This window comes from Ursus maritimus, unplaced genomic scaffold (assembly GCF_017311325.1).
Source record: "Ursus maritimus isolate PB19 unplaced genomic scaffold, ASM1731132v1 scaffold_1, whole genome shotgun sequence".
NCBI classification, from domain to species: Eukaryota; Metazoa; Chordata; class Mammalia; order Carnivora; family Ursidae; genus Ursus; species Ursus maritimus.
In genome coordinates, this window is record NW_024423343.1 from 74,219,188 (window position 1) to 74,240,909 (window position 21,722).

The 21,722-nt window shown below is 35.6% G+C and overlaps 1 protein-coding gene across 2 annotated transcripts in view; it reads right to left on the reverse strand.

The window, feature by feature from the left end:
* The window catches only part of GALNT13 (polypeptide N-acetylgalactosaminyltransferase 13), a 429,753-nt gene extending 409,323 nt beyond the window's left edge, over positions 1–20,430 (reverse strand). For both annotated transcript variants that reach the window (XM_040644821.1, XM_040644814.1), the window contains exon 1: positions 20,289–20,430. In XM_040644821.1, the coding sequence (XP_040500755.1) occupies positions 20,289–20,430 (142 nt within the window). The remainder of the gene's footprint in view (positions 1–20,288) is intronic.
* Positions 20,431–21,722: the final 1,292 nt, after the last annotated feature.

Consider the following 21,722-nt stretch of genomic DNA (forward strand, 5'->3'; position numbering starts at 1 on the left):
AACCGTTCCTTTATTCATAAGAGTCGTATATTTTATTTTATTGGTTGATAAGATATATTTATATAAGATTTTATTTGAAAAACGTATTCTATGTTATTGAAAATTCTGAGAAATTTAAAAATACACTAGGTGATTTATAAGATTGTTACAAGCCGTAAAACTCTAATAACTATCTTTATATCATTCTTTTCATTTGCTCTGTCATACAGATACCAATTCCAAAATGTTATGTGAGTTCTATCAATAAGGCCATTTCACAGATCACCCTGAGTGATCCATACTACTAAGCTTTACCCTGGGTACTTACTATAAAGAGTTACATGCACATACTGTGACATAGCTTCCAGTTCATTTGTAGCTCCTTTGGTCATGAGAAGTGAGAACTTCAAATTGTATATTATAAATGATCATTCCAGAAGTCTGCTTATATAAGTCAATAAAAGTTGTATATTCTCAATATTTCCTAACTTCTTTTCTAGTATAGGTGACTTTCTGAAATATATATTCATATCTTCAGAGAACTCTAAAATATTTTATTTTTACCCTGATATGGAAGTTAAAAAGACTGGAGGAGTGTACTTGTTGTAGCATCTTTAATCTTGATGAAGATTCCTTTATATCATCTTCAGTATTCTGACTGAACTACTTTGTGATTTGACACAAGCCATGTCTTCCCTCTTGTACTTTTACAGCTGTGGAACATTTTAGAAAATGGTTATTAGTTGTGTGTGTTTCCTAGGGCAGCCATAACAAATTACCACAAATTCCGTGGCTTAAAAGAACAGAAATTTATTCTCTCACAGTTCTGGAGCTTAGATGTCCAAAATCAGGTTATCAGCAAGGCGATGCTCCTTTCAAAGGCTCTAGGGAAGATTCCTTCCTAGCTTCTTCCAGCTCCTGGAACGTACTGCTTGACTTGTGGCAGCATAATTCTAGTCTCTGCCTCCACTTTCACATGGTCTTCTTTTCATTTTCATGGTCTTCTTTCTGTGCACCTCTCTCTGGTCACTCTTTTTCTTTTAAGGACACTAGTCATTACTTGAGGATCCAACCCAATCCAGTATGGTCTCTTAACTAACATCAGCAAAGATCCAATTTCCGAATAAGGTCACATTTAGAGATTCTAGGTAGGTATGAATTTTTTTCAGACACTACTCAACCCATAACACCAATTTGTTAGAAATATTCTACCAATTTGTATGAAACATGAAAAATAGCACATGTGATAATAATAATACACACGTTTTTGTTATTATAAAGTTAGGTGAAAAAAGCATTATTCTTTCAGCTATAGAAAACCAATATTTGAAAACTTCATGCTTTCTTTATATATTGATCACATTTATATACTATTTATGTTCTGTAAAGATTTCTAGTTAGAGTCTTGAAATGATTCCAGCGGTAATTTATTTTTGGAACAAAAGTTGAATTTTTGCTCTACAGATCCTTTTATCATGGTAGCATAAAGCAAGTAATCTCTCAGTATTCCTTGCCTCATTCACACATCTGATGTGCCAGGCACTCATAGGCACCAGAATCATAGCAGTAAACTACATAGACTGATGTTATTGTTGTCAGCAGGGAGGGAGAAAATATAATAATGTAAATAAGAAAAATATATAATATTTTGGGTGGTAAAAAATGCAGTAGGATAAAACAAAACAGAAAAGAAAGAAAAGGACTTCAGGGACAAGGAACAATTTATATTTTCAAATAGTAAATGCCATAAGTGGCCACACTCTATCAGTTACATTTGAGGAAATATCCAAGAAAAATGAGGGAGAAAAGTAAGACATAAGGATACCTAGAGAAAGAACATTACAGACAGAAGAGTCAGTAAGTGCAAAAGCCATAAGGTGACATATTCCAACAAACTCCACAGCAAAAAAGCCAGGGTGAATGGAGTAGAATGAACTAGGGGAGATTAACAGGACTTGTGGTTGGTGGTGACTTCAGTTCAGGTGTTTAGAATTTGGTTAGGCCATTTGAGAACTCTCACTTTTACTCTGAATGACAGAGTTAATGAAGTAGTTTTGGCATAGGAATGGCATGATCTGATTTAGGTTTTAAAAGAATCACTTTAGCTGGTCTGCTGAGAATAGATTACAGGTGAGCAAGGATAAAAGCAGGGAAACCAGTGAACTGGTGAGAAGTATTTGAATTCTGAATACATTTGAAGGAAGAATAAATAGGATCTGCTAAAATGGAATGTGGGGAAAAGAAAAGTTATGGATGATTGAGATTTCTGGCTCAAGCAACTGGAGTGTTGGTTCTGATAAAAACTGAGAGAGAAGACTACAGGTAGAGAAGCTTTTGGTGGAGGATCAAAAGTTCAATTTTAGACTCAGTAAGTCTGAGATATGTCTTAGAATCCAACAGACTATATCACGTAAGCCTTGGTCATAAATGTCTAAAATGTAAATTTAGGTGAAAAGTGTGTGACGCATATATAAATTTGGAAGTTGTAAAATTATAAGACAGCCTATAAAGCAAATAGATCAGATTAGATGAGATCGCTAAAGGAGTAAGCACAGATAAAGAACAGATAAATTGAATCCTATCTCCTGGGTTACCTCAACATTCCCACGTAAGGTGTAGAGAAAGAGCTTGTAAAGGAGACTGAGAAGGAGCAGTCAGTGAGGTAAAAAATCAGGGGAGTCTGACAGCCTTTAAGACAAGAACAAAATATTACAAGGAAGTAGAAATCACTAGCTGTTTCAGATGTTATTCATTGTCAAGTAAGTTAAAGGCTGAGATTTGGCATTTGGATTTAACAAGACGGAGACTTCATAAAGTGGCTCTCATAAAAGCACATTTGGTGAAGTCACGGTAGGAAGAATCTGACTGGTGTGGTCTGTATTGAAGAGAGTTAATTCAAAGACATGGAGTACAGGAGCGCCTGGGTGGCACAGCGGTTAAGCATCTGCCTTCGGCTCAGGGAGTGATCCCGGAGTTACGGGATCGAGCCCCACGTCAGGCTCCTCCACTGTGAGCCTGCTTCTTCCTCTCCCACTCCCCCTGCTTGTGTTCCCTCTCTCGCTGGCTGTCTCTATCTCTGCTGAATAAATAAATAAAATCTTAAAAAAAAAAAAAAAAAAGACACGGAGTACAAAAGAAAAAAGAAAAAAAAAAACTCTGCCAAGATCATTCTCCCTTAACCTCTCCAAAGAGATATCTGAAGTCTTAATGATACAGCACACGGTGCTTGGAGTGTTACGTCTTGGCGTAAAGAAGACAATAAGTGGTAGCTCTAATGATGGTGAAGATGTGAATGCACAGAATCCTTCCAATGAGCAAGGGTGCCAATTTCCTCAAGAACAGTCCTCACCTCCTGGAATGGAATCTTTTGAGATCTAGTTCACAGCTCATATAATAAATAATAGGTAGAATTAGGCATGCTCGGAATAGGCACATTAATAATGAAATAAATTACAATTCACAGATTAAAGGAGAGAAGACTACAAAAGAACCATACTATCTGGCGGCGAATAATAAGGGCAGTTATAAATGAGGAACTAATAAAGAAAGATTTTTAATTTTTTCCCCTTTTAAAAGACAGAGAGAAATGCTTACATAAATTATGATGTATTAGAATAATATACAGCCAATAAAATTGTTTTAAGGAATATTTGATGATGCAAATAAATGTGGAAAATATAAATCGAGAGAATTAAAGCAGGGTACAGGAAATAAAATAAAGTAGAATCCCTATTAGAAATATAAAGAAATAAACCAAAACTCTAATTAAAATAGTCTATCTGTGGCTGGCTTGTACATGTTATTTATATCCTCTGTTATATTTTTCCACATTGAAAAAACACTTTTTAAATAAATATTATGCATTACTATAAATTGAAAGAAGGATTTATCTTCCAAAGAAAGAATCATACATTATATTTTAGTGATTTGTAATTAAACAATATTTGAAAAGTGGTTTTAAAGAACAAGGTTTTGTTTTTAGAGCTATTAACTTCAGGTAAATATTGTGCACTGTCTTTCTCTGTCTTTTATGATCCTTAAAGAAATTTTTTTAGTATATCTATTTAATCTGTAAAAGAGAGAAGTGAAATTCTACCTGGGTCACACTTTTGGTTAAGTACAGAACCATAATGAAATTCAGATCTTAGACCCATAACATCAGTGTTCTTGCCATTATAATATTTTATGTCCAATATCCCCACTCATATTTACCAACCTAATGGAATCGGTATGACAGACCTATAAGAAAACACATCTGAATGTATTTCCAAAAAGTATAAAACAAAACAAAACAAAACAAAAAATAAAATAAAATAAAATAAAATAAAATAAAATAAAGGAAACTGCTTATAGTAATGCCAAATATAGTTTTTAGATGCATATTCTGTACATTTCCACAGCCTGATTTTATTTTATCAGACGTTTTTATATTTAAATATGGTAAGATTCAGTAATAACATAATATTTCCCATTTGTTATCATGAAAAAAATTATAGTTCTTAAGTATGGAAAAAGAATAAGTCTGCACCAAGCTTCTCATTTTACAGATCAAGAGTGATACGGGGAAGACACTGAGTAGCAAAGCCAAGGTTAGAACTGCAGTATTCTCATTCTCCACACTAGAGCAGTCTGCAAATTTGTCAAGTGTTTCATCAGATAATATAAAGTTAAATAATCAAAATAGTTTAGCTCTGGGAATGATTTAGCAGACAATCAATGGAATCAAATGAATACGCAGATATAAAGACCTAGGTAAATATAAAGATTTTCCACATGTTCATTTTAACATTACAACAAATCAGTAATGAGAGGGAAGATATACATGTCACAAGTAATTACTGAAAATAAGACATCCTCATTCCTACACAAAAATAAAATACATATGGATCAAATCATTCAATTAAAAAAAAAAAAGTTTAAAAACAGAAAAACCAAAAGAACTGGGGATTACAAGGACCTCTCCATTCACTCCTGGACAGGTTTTTCCTTCAACTGAGGCTCAAAGTTTTACACTTTCCTTCCCGTCTCCAAGGAGTTTACTTGTACCACTAAATGCGTCATAGTATAGAGGCAGAATTTTACCACTACTTAGATTTTGTCATTGTTGACAGTGACTAATATACCACATTTTTAAGCCAACCATCCATTTATCTTTTTTATTTCAAAAATCTGTACATAAGGCCAGCATATTTATACTCAGTATTTAATGGTAACATTTAAATGTAAGTACAATAAAAGGTGAAACCTTTAAAAAATTGTGATTAATAGTATTCTAATTAGGGGCACCTGGGTGGCTCAGTCGGTTTTGTCGGACTTGATTTCAGCTCAGGTCATGATCTCAGGGTTGTGGAATGGAGCCCTGCATCCGTTGGGCTCCATGTTCTGCAGGAGTCTGCTCAAGATATTCTCTCTTTCCCTCTTCCTCTGTCCATCTGTCCTGCTCTCTCTCTCAAATAAATAAATAAATCTTTAAAAAAAGAAAGTACTCTCATTAAAATTATAAATATTGTGGTGAGATAAGTGGTCTATACACTGATGATGAGATGTGAAGATTATAAGTCTTTCCAGGAAGTCATTAGAGCCTTTTGCTTATTTTTTTAAACATTTTTTAAACTTAAATTCAATTAATTAACATAAAATGTATGATTGGTTTCAGAGGTACAGGCCTGTGATTCATCAGTCTTATATAATACCCAGTGCTCATTATAACACACACCCTCCCCAATGTCCATTACCAAGTCACCCCATCCGTACACCCCCATCCCCTCCAGCAAACCTCAGTTTGTTTCCTATGATTAAGAGTCTCTTATGGTTTGTCTCCCTTTCTGGTTTCATCTTGTTTTATTTTTTCATCTCTTCCCCTATGACCCTCTGTTTTGTTTCTTAGATTCCACATATCAGTGAGATCATATGATAATTGTCTTTCTCTGGTTGACTTATTTCACTTAGCAAAATAATATTATATAAATATATTTTATATATTATAATTTATAATAATATATATACACACACACACACACACACACACGCACACACCACATCTTCTTTATCCATTCATCTGTCGATGGACATCTGGACTCTTTCCATAGTTTAGCTATTATGGACATTGCTGCTATAAACAGTGGAGTGCAGGTGCCCCTTCAGATCACTGGCACAAAAACAGACAGAGAGATCGATGGAACAGAATAAAAAACCCAGAAATGGACCCTCAACTCTATGGTCAACTAATCTTTGACAAAGCAGAAAAGAATATCCCATGGAAAAAAAGCAGTCTCTCTTCAACAAATGGTGTTGGGAAAATTGGACAACCACATATAGAAGAATGAAACTGGACCATCTCCTTACACCATACACAAAAATAGACTCAAAATGGATGAAATACTTAAATGTAAGACAGGAATCCATCAAAACCCTAGAGGAGAACACAGGCAGCAACCTCTTCAACCTCAGCCACAACTTCGTGCTAGACACGTCTCCAAAGGCAAGGGAAGCAAAGGCAAAAATGAACTATTAGGACTTCATCAAAAAAGTTTTTACATAGCAAACAGCTGACAAAACCAAAAGACAACCAACAGGATGGGAGAAGATATTTGCAAATGACATATCCAAAATCTATAAAGAACTTACCAACCCAACACCCAAAGAACAAATAATCCAGTCAAGAAAGGGGCAAAAGACATGAACAGACATTTTTCCAAAGAAGACATCCAAATGGCCAATAGACAACAAAAAAATGCTCAAAATCACTTGGCATCAGGGAAGTACAGATCAAAACCACAACACAATACCACCTCACACCAGTCAGGATAGCTAAAATCAACAGGTCAGGAAATGACAGATGTTGGTGATGCCGAGAAAGGTGAATCCTCCCACACTGCTGGTGGGAATGCAAGCTGGTGCAGCCACTCTGGAAAACAGTAGGGAGGTTCCTCAAAAAGTTGAAAATAGAACTAACCTATGACCCAGCAGTTGCACTACTGGGTATTTTACCAAAGAAACAAAGATACAAATATGAAGAGTCTTTGAAAAGTATGTATACCTTTAAAAAAGTAAATCCCATAACCAAGAATCTAGCTTAAGAATATAATCAGCAACATTTTCAATATTTTCAAGCTTCCTAAAAATGTTTTATAACATTATTCTGTGGTTAAAAAAAATTAGAAGTGATCTACAAAAATTAATAAAAAGTAGTTAATTATGAAAATTATAGTATATACATATAAAATATTATGCAGCCATTAAAATGTTTTGAATAAATATTTCATGTAGTACAAAATACTCATGCTCTATTGATCAAAAAAGTTAAAATATTAAATTTTATCTTATGATGCCAATTTCTGGGTGAAATTCCTGGTTATTTTTCTTATTTTTATTTGTATTTTAAATTTCTTCTACAATAAATACTTATTGTAGAAAAATAGTACTAGAGTGCTTGGGTGGCTCAGTCAGTTAAGCATCTGCCTTCAGCTCAGGTCGTGATCTCAGGGTCCTGGGACCTAGCCCCACATAGGGCTCTCAGCTCAGCAGGGAGCCTGCATCTCCCTCTCCCTCTGCCTGCAGCTCCCCCTGCTTGTACACACTCTCTCTCTCTCTCTGTCAAATGAATGAATGGAATCAAGAAAGAAGAGAAGAGAAGAGAAGAGAAGAGAAGAGAAGAGAAGAGAAGAGAAGAGAAGGAAAGAAGAAAGAAAGAAAGAAAGAAAGAAAGAAAGAGAGAGAGGGAGAGGGAGGGAGGGAGGAAGGAAGGAAGGAAAAGAAAAGAGAGAGAGAGGGAGGGAGAGAGGGAAGGAGAAAGGGAGGAGGGAGGAAGGGAAGAAGAAAGGGAGGAAGGAAGGAAAGAAGAAAGGGAGAGAAAGAGAGAAAGAAAGAAAGAAAGAAAAACAGTACTTTTTTAAAACATAGTTTTATGTTAGATTTTCTTTTGCCTTCAAATCAAAATGACTAAAGAAGATTTGGTTAGTAACATTTGGGTACTTTTCAAGTTATATAACAAAATTTACATCACATATATGATATGCAATAAATTTGAGAACGTAAACTCAAATATTTGTAATCAAATCATTCATATAAGAAATAGGGGCATGTTGGTGGCTCAGTTGGGTAAGTGTCTGCCTTCAGCTTGGGTCATGATCCCAGGGTCCTAGGATGGAGTTCTGAGGCAGGCTCACAACTCAGCTCAGAGGGAATCTGCATCTTTCTCTCTCTGCCTCTGCCCTTCTCCTGCAAGTCCTCTCTCTTTCTCATGCACACACATGTTCTCTCTCTCTCAAATAATTAACTAAAATCTTTAAAAATAGGAAAATGTATAGGTTTATACTGAGGAATATACATGAAAATATCATGCTTATTTCTAAAACCATGTCTTTTTTATCTTTAAGAAACAAATGTTTCTGGAACAGCTGGGTTTTTATTTTAGGTAAAAAGTAATCTTGACTCTTCTCACACCGTACTCAAAAATTAAGTCAAAGCTTATAGGCTAAAGCCATAAATCCTCTGGGAAAAATACACAGATTAAAAAAAAAGTTATCATGGCATTGGTATAGGCGAATATTTCTTAGGACACTAAAAGACCAATGAAAGAAATAAAAATGATACACTGGACTTCATCAAAATTAAAAATCTCTGTTGTTTGAAAGACACTATTTTTAAAAAATTTTTAAAAGCAAGCCACAAACAACTCAATTACAAAATAGGCAAAAGCATTTGACAGACACTTCATAAAAGACTGGGAAAAAAAAAAAAAAAAACAGCAACCATGAGAAGTTACTCAATACCACTAGTTACCAGGACATGCAAATTAAATCAAATGAGATATTATCACAAGTTTACTAAAATAGCTAAAATTTAAAGCACTGGCTATGAAGTGTTGGCCAGGATGTGGAGTAACCAGATCTCTCTTATGTTACTGATAAGAATAGCAAATAGTTTTAACAACCTGAAAAAATAAACTGGCATTATCTTACCAAATTAAAACACACTTAGCATATGACTCAGCACTACCTCTCCTTGATATTACCCAAGAGTTGTGAAAACATATGTCCACACAAAGATTCTTGTACAAATGCAGCAGCTTTATGCATAACAGCTGTGGAACAAACTCATGTCCGACATCAGGTGAAAGGGTAAACAAATTATAGTATGTACGATAAGTAATAGGAAACTTCTCAGCAATAACTACTGATACACTCAATAAGCATGGATTAAGCTCAAACCCTTATGCTGAGCAGATACAGCAGCCAGATACAGAGGAGTTCATACTGTACGTTTCCACTCATCAGATTTTCTAGAATAAGCAAAACTAACCAATAGTCACAAAACCAGATCAGTGGTTGTCTTTAACTAGAGTGGAGGAAATTGACTGCACAGGGGTATAAGGAAATATTTTGGGGTACATATCTGATTATGAGGTTGAACCCTGGGATTCATTTGTCAAAACTAATCAAACTGTACGCTTCAAGTTGAGCATTCTATTATACCTCAATAAAATTTATTTTAAAAAAATATTCTTTAACCAAATACTCTCCTCAATCATTCCCAAAGCTATATTTACATATAGCCTTACTTATTGACTAACCATGGCTCCTGTTCTACAGTTACATTATCTTATTCTCCGTAATTTTCCTTTTTGATTGGATTTTTCATTTTTAAAGCTTTCCAGTATTACTTTCTTATATTCATTTTCCATCATCTCCATTTCCCCTATCTTCTTTTTACAGATAAATTAAATTTACCACATACTTACATCTTTTTTTCAAAAGTCCTTAATCTAACTTCTATAAACATTCCTCTGTGTCCTCTATGTATTGATTCATTCCACGTATCCCACACGATACACCTGTTCTATCTGGAGAAATGCCACATGTCAACATGCAGTGATCTTATATGTCCCTGCATCACAGGGACAGTATGTTCAGTGTAACACAAGACAAATTCTGAAGGAAAAAAGACAGTCCCCTGGCTATAAATGTGTCAATTTGGGTTGTCAATCATATTATATGTACCAATAAAGGATAAAAGAAATAGATTGGACTATGTATGTAAACAATAAAAACAAATAATACTTGCCATGATAATTATTTCAAATTTCTTAATCATCAACTTAAACTGCACATTCTATAATCATAAGAATCCTTGGAAAGTATCAAACAAGTCATGCATTCATTCTTCATTCATTCAATAATTATTCATTGCCACTATGAGCCAGGCAATGGTTTAGGTGCTAAAGATAGAAGAGGATCAAACTGATAAAAATTCTACATAGCCAGTTGTCTCTGCTGCAGTAGAGCCCTTCAGCAATGATGGTTTCCAGTTGTTCAAGATGAAATATGTCCATTCGCATTTTGTTGGTGGACTATTTGGCAAATAGTTTTCGCCCATCACCCTCTACTCAATCAACTCAAGTCCTTAAGGAATTGAAAATTACATCCAGCCCTCAAAAGACAGATAATGTCTTACTGATTTTTTTTTCTTTTCATGTCATATATTCTCTTTCCTCCTGATAGTATAGCATTGATATGCTGACATTTCATTCATACAATTCTGAATTCCCTTCTCCCTTTCTTTTTTTTTTTAATAATGATTTTTTATTATACTATGTTAGTCACCATACAGTAAAACCCCGGTTTCCGATATAAGGCTCCATGATTCATTAGTTGTGTATAACACCCAGTGCACCATGCAATACGTGCTCTCCTTACTACCCATCACCGGCCTATCCCATTCCCCCACCCCCCTCCCCTCTGTGGCCCTCAGTTTGTTTCTCATAGTCCATAGTCTCTCATGTTTCATTCCCCCCTCTGATTACCCCCCCTTTCTTTATCCCTTTCTTCCCCTACTGATCATCCTAGTTCTTATGTTCCATAGATGAGAGAAATCATATGATAGTTGTCTTTCTCTGCTTGACTTATTTCACTTAGCATTATCTCCTCCAGTGCCGTCCATGTTGTAGCAAATGTTGAGAACTCGTTCTTTCTGATAGCTGGGTAATATTCCATTGTATATATGGACCACAACTCCTTAATCCAGTCATCTGTTGAAGGGCATCTCGGCTCCTTCCACGATTTAGCTATTGTGGACATTGCTGCTCTGAACATTAGTGTGCATATGGCCCTTCTCTTTACTACGTCTGTATCTTTGGGGTAAACACCCAGTAGTGCAATGGCTGGATCATAGGGTAGCTCAATTTTTAACTTTTTAAGGGACCTCCACACTGTTTTCCAGAGTGGCTGTACCAACTTGCATTCCCACCAACAATGTAGGAGGGATCCCCTTTCTCCACATCCTCTCCAACAATTGTTGTTTCTTGCCTTGTCTATTTTTGCCATTCTAACTGGCGTAAGGTGGTATCTCAGTGTGGTCTTGATTTGAATTTCCTTGATGGCTAATGATTTTGAACATTTTTTCATGCCCTTCTCCCTTTCTAAACGTGAAAATAAGAATGGCTTCTTTATCTTCCTATCCCCAGCTCTGATGTAAATCAAGCATTCCAATGTTTATTGAAAGAATTGTCTCAGCTTATTTAATACTAAATTAGTAAAGATTTTGAGTAGTAAACTTTCTAAAACAACATCTGAATTTGGAAATGGAAATGTTCTTGTTCCAACTAATTTGCAAAATGAACAATTTAAATGACTTAATATTTCATTAACTTACCATGAAATTCAAGTCGTTTTAATTAATGAATAAAACGTTAATGTCTGAGACTTTATATAAAGATAAAAATGTGTTCATGCTATTGTGTTGCATATGTAACTAACAGCATTACACTCTCCCTCTAAACCACCAGCTGATGATTAACATCTTTCCTTTTCCAGAAACCTTCAGTGGTCCCCCATTTCCTAGAGAACAAAGTTAGATTTTTTTCTTTCTCCAGCACTCAAAGTCCTTTAAACTCTGTCTCTATTCCAACTTTCAACCTAAAATCTAGAAATCTCCTTTATGTCTGATTCTGCCTCAATCAACCAATTCACTGTTCTCTTATAGCCTCACTTTGAAAAAGGCAATAGCTTTCTTCTGGCATTTTATTTCCTCCTGTATTCACTCCCTCCCAATTTTCACATGTCCATGTAATTTATGTTTTTCAAGGGCTCTCCTAGTAGTTCATTTGGTATCCCTCTCACAAAAGCCACTACTTCCTATTGTGTAATGCAGTTATTTAAGTTTACATCGTGTACGTATATGTCCTTTCTCCACCAGGCTGTGATTCTTGAAGGCAAATGTTCTATTTGTTTAAATTCTGTATATTTCAGAACATCTAGCCCAGTACTTTCATTGAATAAATGGATGAAAGAATTGTACCAATTGGTCCTATTAAGCTTTGGGAAAAAAAAATAATGTTTCACTGCTGTTTACGACTTTTAACTATTCTTGCTAAGACTTCAGAGGCTTAGCCCCAAAGAGAACTGCTGAGGAAAATTGCAACATAAATTAATATATTGTAGAGATTCAATAAATGCAAAATTGCTAAAGTCTGAAATAAGGCAAGGTGAGCCTGCCAGAATACTTTTCTCTTAAGTATGTTAAATAAGATATTTTTTTACCCAAGGTCAGTGGCCACCTCCTTCTACGTACTCCAGAAATATCCCTATTTGTGTAAATATTTCATAAATTAGCATATAAATGTTGTGACTCTTTTACGTAAAAGGAGTCTAGGCACACCTAATTCAGGGGCATAGAATATGATTCAAAGTCTGGGTTCAGAAGTCTGACAAACCAGGTTGAGAGTCCTTTCTTCCCTCTTACCAGTTTTTCAACCTTGGGGAATTTAATTGAACCATTTTAGGTCACAGTTTCGCATATGAAAATGAGGATAATAATAGTACGTATCCTCAATGCTACATTGAGAATTTACCAAAACAATATATGTAGAACACCTGACACAGTAAACCTAATAATTACTCATTATAACAATTCATTTTCATTCTTAACATTAACATGTCTATGTGGACTGGCAGAGGGATCAGAGTGACTTATGGATAAAGCATGAAAGGCCAAAGCAAATATCAAGGGCCATAATTTTTAAGGCCCATAGATTTTTGAACACTAGTTTTAAATTTGATTGAAAATTATCTGGGAAATATATGTTCTCCATTCAAACTGTGTCTATATGCCCTACTTTTTGTATGACTATAAATATTATTGCCTGAAAGTTCCAGCAGTCATCATAATTTATTAAGGGCAATTCCAATACCGACAATGCATTTTAATCAATCCCACTCACCTTCCCTGCCCCCAAAAGATGAAACCATATTTTTTTTTTTAAAATAAGGAAAACTTGGTGTTAGTTTTAACACTTTACTTCACCAGTCTTTAGTTTTCCCTCACACCTGCACGCAGGAATTCCTCTCTGAAGCACCAAAGATTAATCAAACAAAACCAACAAGCATTCACTGTTTACTATATGATTGTAGGGCTCATTGTTAATGTTATGAGGAGATCATCTAGAGATAAATAAAAGGAAGGGCTGATGCAATAGTCCACTGTCAAGACTCCAAGAGAACAAGGCTACCTGTGTCCTTGGATTTATGAAGGGGAAAAAAAAAAAAACAAAAAACAGTTATTCTCCCAGGCAGGATGAAGGGAAACATGGAAATATCAAATCGGGGTTGCTGGTCAGCAATTCCATTCATTTTCCTGATTTTCCCCAATTCAGAGCCGCAGTGAAAAGGTTTTAAGGGACACGAATGGTTAACGGTAACTTTGTAAAACCTTAAAATGCCAGATAAAGTGATACTGCTCTATAAATGATCTGAAATCAGAGGATCCCTAGGAAATATTTTCCTGACTGGAATTTATATATCCTACTAGCCAGGGAGATCTAGCAGGGTCCATAGTGCCTCTGAGTGAAGACAAAACAGTCATTTCAAATTTTCAGAATATGTATTCCATCCTGGTATCCAAATGAAAGCATGACTCGAACTCTAGTACAAACTGACATTTATTGATAACAGAGTCCTTTATTTAATAAAGGTGTTAATAACCAACACCTAATAACCAAATCCTATTCTATTGATTGTGAAAATTCTGGCACTCCCCGTTAATCTCACCATGGAAAAAAACTAATCTTATATATAAAATATATATACAGTGTGTGTGTGTGTGTGTGTGTGTGTGTGTCCGTGTGTGTAGTCTCTACTTCCAGTTGCTGGCAGAGAGCATCTCTAACCCTTGTAATTTCCTAAGTAATAAGACCACTAGGAGCATCTCTTGTTCTAATATTTGGTCTTTGACACAGAGCTCCTAAATCCCTTGCAATTTCCTGTATGATAGAAATGTCTTTTGTAAGGGAGGGCTGCTGGAGTGTAGGGAAGTGGGGGATGGGCTAAATGGATGATGGGTGTTAAGGAAGACACTTGTTGAGGTGAGTACGAGGTGTTATGTGTAAGCGATGAATCACTAAATTCTACTTCTGAAACCAATACTATGCTATATGTTAACTAACTTGAATTTAAACTTAAAAAGTAAATATTAAAAAAAAGAAGAAGTATCTTTTGTTCTAATGAGGCAACTCTTGGTGGGCTCCTAAATGACTCCTGGCTGGGGACTGGTCATCAGAAAGACCCAGCCATGATTACAGGCTTGGAACTTTCAGTCCTTTATCATATTTTTTATAATAAACTGATAAATGTAAGTAGCCATTTTTCTGATTTCTGTGAGACATTCTAGAAAATCACCAAACGTCAAGAGGGCATCATGGAAACCCCAATTTATAGCTTGTGGATCAGAAGTACAGGTAACAATCTGGGACTTGTAATTGGTATCTGAAGTGGGGGCAATCCTATGGGACTGAGCCCTTACCTTGTGAGATCTGATGTTAACACCAAGTAGATAGTATCAGAATTGGAGGACACTCAGCTGATATAGACAATTGCTTGGTGTGGAGAAAAGGCCCACACATCTGGTATTAGTGGTATTGTATGTGTGAGTAAAGGAAAACACAGGAGTATTTTTCCCATACACTCACTCTGCCTCAGTTTCTTCATATGTAAAAGAAGAATGCTTACTTCACAGACTTTTTGGCAAAAAATTAATGAATCAACATTTGCAAATAATTTAGAATAGTTAAGAGCCTATAATTATTATTATTGTGATCACTATTGGCTATGTACTTATCTTTGTTTACATACAAGCAACAATTCTTTCTTAGATATCCTCCCCTTTTTAAAGTAAATTTCATTTCATTCCCTAAGTATGTGCAAGACGCTAATGACTCAGGATCAGGTAAAGAAAGGTAGGTTCCTTCCCATCTTGAATATCATAAATTTATACCCTTTCTGTTCTCTGTAATAATAGGAACCCCTCTGGGGTTTCTTTTTTCTTTTAAAGATGTATTTACTTTAGACGGGGGGAGGAGCAGAGGGAGAGAGAGAATCTGGCACAGATTCCCTGCTTAGTGTAGAGCCTGGCACTGGGCTTGACCTCACTACCCCGAGATCATCACCTGAGCCTAAATCAAGAGTCCAGCACTTAACCAACTGAACCACCCAGGTGCCCTGCCTCTGGGGTTTCTAAGCAAAATCCTTGCTTCGTATCACTTCCATATCACTACTTCTCATCTCAGATCACACATTATTTACGGACTGACCAAAAGTTAGATAGTAAAAGAGTTTGTCATAGTTTCATTGGAAAAAAAAAATAGCTAGAAACATATAATCATTCATTTGAAGACCAGGATTTTTAAAATCATGACTCATATTCATTTAATTTTGCAGACGGCAACGAGACCCAGAAATATTAATTAACTGGCCCTCAGACATAGGCCCTTAGTGGGTCAGCAAAGAGTAGGATCCGCTTTGGCAGAGGGCTCATGTAAACCTACCACACAACCTCAAATTTGTCCAAAGTGTTTCTAGATGTGTTTCAAGACAGCAGCACTGGTCTTTTTAAATACCTCTTCTCTCAAATATCTAATTCTTTCATCTTGGGAGTACCACTAGTTAGTATTCCATACCAGTTAAGAGTTAGAAATATCCTTCAGTGCGTTTTAATTCTAGGTGGCCCCATAGCGGCATGAAAAAGTTAACATGCTCCCCTAACAAGTACTTACGGTATCAAAAAGCAATCCTTTAGTAAGAAGGAAAAGAAAAAGGATTTACATGTCTGTATTTAATATCGGAACAGGTCTATGTGCTTGCATAAAGTCCCTGAAAAAATCTTTTTTTTTTTAAGATTTTATTTATTTATTCGACAGGATAGAGACAGCCAGCGAGAGAGGGAACACAAGCAGGGGGAGTGGGAGAGGAAGAAGCAGGCTCATAGTGGAGGAGCCTGATGTGGGGCTCGATCCCACAACGCCAGGATCACGCCCTGAGCCGAAGGCAGACGCTTAACCGCTGTGCCACCCAGGCGCCCCTGAAATAATCTTTTTTTAAACAGCATCATTTAATAATTGATGTGTGAAAATGATAATGCTGACTCCGTAACAAAGATTCAATTATATTGCATATGCTTTATTCTTCAATAAAGAAGAGAAAAACTGCAATCCATTTTAGAAAAAAATTTCCACAGAAGTGTTGGTTTTTAAGTTTGATATTTGGAGTTTAATAATGTAGCCAACTTCCTACTGAACAATTCCATTCAGTTGCCTAACAGGTGTCTAAAATTCAACATGTCTAAAATAAACTCAATGTCCACCCTCAACTCATCTACTCCTCCATTTTTCCCCTCTCAGGAAATTGAACCAAATAATGCCCTCAAGAAACTCAAGATTCTTCCTTGACACTCCCATATCCTATATCTGCCAGAGCCAGTCATATACCCAGCTCCCATATCTCAAATACCTTTTCACTTTACCCACTTCCGTCACACCTCACCACCATTCCTCTGCCCTAAGTAGGCATCACTGTCTACACAGACTTCATGGGACACTACCACAGCTTCCTACACAGCCTCCCTAGAGAGACCAACTCTTCTCCAATCCATTCTCCACACGGAATCCATAGTGATCTTTCCATAACACAAATGTGATCATGTCTGCTCTTTTAAATCCATTCAGTGGCTCTTATTCATTTAGTTATCCATGTAATATAATGTAATAGACACATCAAACCCACATGAGAAACAAATCTAAACACTACTAATGCCCCATAGTCAGTCAAAATGTTCATCCCCATCTCATGCACCTGTCTCTCCCAACACATGAAAATAAACATCCTAAATTCCATTATCATAATTAATCTTGCTTGCTTTATAGAGGCTTGTTGCATCTCTACATATTCTTAAAATGTATATTTTTAAATTTTAGTTTTAGCTTTTCAAACTATATCATTAGTTATCATCTTTGAGGGATATAACTATTATATTATCAAAATGCATTCATATATTCATTTTAGCTAATATAACTATTCTGTTATATTGATATATCACAATTCATTCATCAACTTTCCCATTGATAGATCTATGGGTTATTTTCAGCTTTTATTTTTATGAACAGTAGTACTAGGAAATATTTGTCTAAGTGGAAGAAATCCTGAGTGTATGACTATGAATGATGGGTTATATATGAATGTTAAGATTTCAGAAATAATGAATTGTTATATAAAGTTTTGTGGAGATGGGGTACCTGGGTGGCTCAGCCGGTCAAGTGACTGACTCTTGGTTTCAGCTCAGGTTGTGATCTCTGGGTCATTGATCCCCTGCTGGGGACGGACTCTCCCTTTCCCCTCTGCCCCTCCCCTACCCTGCAGTTTTATTATTGACGTTAATAAATCCAAAGTTTATCTTGGTTTATGACACGAGTTAGGGACCCAATTTCATGTTTTCCACATGAATTACCATCTTATTTTCAGATCCATTTATTAAACAGCCCTTCCCTCCCCCATTGATCTGTGGTGCTCTTGTCATATTTTGAATGTGCGAACACATGTGAGTCTACTTCTAGAGTCTCTGTGCTATTCCATTACGCAGTTTGGCTCCCCATTGTGACCCCTTGTACCAATAGTACAGTCTTAATCACTTTAATCTTATAAGACCTCTGCATTCTCCCATTCAGAAGTATCCTGTAATCTCTGTTATTTCATAAAAATTCTAGTACCTTCCTTTCCTTTGTCCATCACTGGGCTATGTTNNNNTCTTTCCCTTTCCCTTCTTTTCTGAGATATAGTTGACATAGAACATTATGTAAGCTTAAGGTGTACAAAGTGTTGATTCAATAGGCACTTAAATAATTGATGAATTGATAAATAAATGAATAAATGTGTCTCAAAAATTAATTCATAGTGTATGCTAATAGTGGGCACTTAAAATTGTTTAAAATTTAGTACTAAAAGGATCTGAGAAACCACCTACCCCAAACATTTTTTTTTAATAATGGGGACACATAAGTCCAGAAGAATCAACTTTTTTAAAGGAAAAAGCCTGTTTTTAGCATGTGCAGAGCATAAAATTTTTAGTCAAGTACAGTTTGCACAGCATTGTCTGCCTGTAAATAAAATACTATTTTAAATATATAGCACAAATCCTAAATAAAGATTCTAAAATAAGAAGTAACAATAGAAAATAAAATTAAAACCGTAAAGGCTATTTCCACTTATTCAAGACAAATATTAATGTACAACATTAAATAAGCCTTAAAAATAAGGAGAATATAGTTTAATTTTACAACTTAAGTATGAGGAAAAATTACTACTTTTGCCTTGCATCATTAAATTTCACATTTTGAGATTTAAGACTGAGCATTAAGGACTTAAATCAGCAAAGCTGCACTTTTTTGTACTCGCGGAATAAGCTGTCATAGTTTTGCTGAATCAGATGATGACATTTTTTTGTGACCAATCTAGATGTCTCTATTCAACAAATGACAAAGTGATCGTTCCAAACGGATGAGATCCATCAAAACACACTTCCACTTTCAGCCAAGCAGTAGCTCAACTGATTTAACAAAGAAGCAGAGAAGGTGGATTTTTTCTGGGATTTTAACCAAAGATCAGCATATCAATCCCATGTTCATTTATCAAAAACTGATGGACTCATAAAGTTCTCCTCTTTGAATAATTCCAGTATAAAGGCATAAAATATGCATATAAACTACCTAAATGGGTCTAGGCTCAGTCACTTCCAAAGTACTTTCTCTCAATTTTTTGTGCTAGTCAAAAATTATAGTGAGAGAAACTCATTTTGAAAAAGAGGAAGATAGTCAGAATTTCTCCAATTGTGCAAGAGCATTACTGCAATCTAAAGCAGAAAAAAGAAAAAAAAAGTTCAAAATACTCTTTTAACAAAACCTAATTTTTGGAAATGCTCTCCTGTGTTTCCTAAGCCTCATATAACCAAATAGTATCAATAAAATTCTGTGTATTCACATATTTTGATTAACAAATAATCTCAAAAATATCTGTAACATTAAAAGCTGACTACATCCATTAAGCAAATGAAAACCCAAGTCAGTAATTTAGATTCACTTTTCTCAAAGGTACAAACATTCCAAATGGGACTCAAAGCTTACTTTTTATCATATTTATAAAGAAAACTTTTGCTAAGCAGAGAATTAATGTAAACTAAATTTCAAGATAAACAATGTTTTTAATTCAATGATAATAAAGCTAATTCCAAGCATCCTGTGTACATTAGAAGCAGTTCTATACTAGGAATATTATGGAAATATTTTAATAAATCTAGAAGTCAACAAAAAGCATAAAGAAAATTATTTGGAATAACTGCAGAAAATGAATCCCTATGGCTTGACCTAATAAATCATTGTTTATAAGAATCCTTATGTTTCTCATGTAGTCATTGAAACTGGTCCCTAAAGAAGGAAATACTGAGTTAAAGTGACTTTATAATGTACTTGAAATTATGGGACGATGATCTGGTGCTCGCAGACTGAATCTGGCCATCAACAGGTGTTTTGTTTAAAAAGTTGTTTGTTCGTTTCTTGGTTTTGGAAGTCTGTACGGATGTCATGTGTCCTTACATTTTGCTACAATCCTCACCATCTCACTTTAGTAGCTTTTCCTTTTTATGTTGTGTGCTTAGCCTCTAAGGGCTATTGCTTCTGGAAGCCTAAATTTTAAATTCTGTCCAATTTGAATGTTCATGAAATTGTTCTTTCCATACAGTCACAGCACATTGGAATTATTAGAACTGAAAGGTACCTTAGAGGTTAGCTGACTCTTCTCATTTCTTCCAACAAGACCCCTGAGGCCAAGCAAGTAAGGCAGCTTTCCCAGGGTTAAATATACATTAGTAGTTCTGCCAAAATGCTCTCTAACTCAATAGCTTTAAAAAATCCCTATTTCAAAGTTTCACATTTTGTCAAGAGTCACCGCAACTCTCATCTCTATAAAGGCAACATTTGCTTCATAAGCACTTACCCCTGAGTGCAGGTAGCAGGGATCTCTCCTTCTTGTCATCACATTTGTTACATTCACTGAAGTACAGGAGTAAAAAGACGTCAACGAGCACCCACATCAGTGAAGTGGCTAGAACCACCTTGCAGTAAACGAACCTCCTCATGTCTTCCCTTGATTTCTAGTTAACACATAGACCGAAGACAGATGCTACAGTGACAAATCCAAGCCACAGGGGTGAACTCCAAGATAAAAGCAGGATGCATCCCACTGTATTAAAAAGAAGAAGAAGGAAAAGAAACTTTCATTACAGTATAGTTTGTTTTTCATATAAAGGAGATATAACATGAAATATAGGATTTATTTAATGTTGCCATATATATATGTGTGTGTGTGTGTGTGTGTGTGTCTGTGTGTGTGTATATCAACCTTCGAATTCAGAACAAAAAGCCTAAATAAATGAGAAGTGTAACAAGCCAGGCAGCTAAAATTCTAACAGCTAATCCTAGATCTGTCACTACTCTGCTGGGCGCTTGACAACTGGTTGATTTCTTCAGGTTGTGTTCTTTTCTTAAAAAGCCCTATCAGGCCGTTTTGCAGAGCACCAGGTTGTCAAACAGAGCAGCCTGGAATTGACCCTGACTCAGCACTTTAGAGGAGTCAAAACCGCTGAGATAGAAATCATCCTGGAATACAACATATCACAGTAGTTAAGAACTAGCCTTGACACACAGACAGGCCTGAGTCTGTTCAACTCCTACCTGTGGATTCCTTTAAAAAAAACTGTTTAACAATTTATTTACTTATTTGAGAGAGAGAGCACAAGTGGGGGGCAGAGGGAGAAAGAATCTCAAGTAGGCTCTGTGCTCAGCACAGAGGTCGCGGGGCTCACTCTCACCACCCTGAGATTACTACGCGAGCCAAAACCAAGAGTAAGACGCTTAACTGACTGTGCCACCCATGCGCCCCTCTGTGGGACCTGTTAAGCCTCTGTTTCCTCATCTACAAAATGAGAATAACAATGCCAAACCTAAAGATTTGCCACGAGGACTACCCACAGTAATGCTTGTCAAGCATCTTACAGAACAGATAATTATTAATATTAACATATAAAACAAACAAACAAAAATTCTCAAATTCTCAAAAAGGACCATTTTATGAAATAAGTCATCAGTTACTTAGCCTTAAAAACCCCATCTGGTCTGCATAGAAAGTATCCACAACAAATGTGTATTTTAGAATGGACAGTGTATGTTCAAAAAAATTATCAGAGAGGAAACAAAATATTAAAGTGACTTAAAATAACCAAAGCACAAATTCTAAAAGGCATAACAGATAAGTACACAATTATTGAGAGATATTCAATGTAAGTATAGAATTAATACCATAAACATATTTTTTATTTATACTATAAAGAGTAGTAACTACCTGGTTAATTTACTGTCATGTACAGTAAAT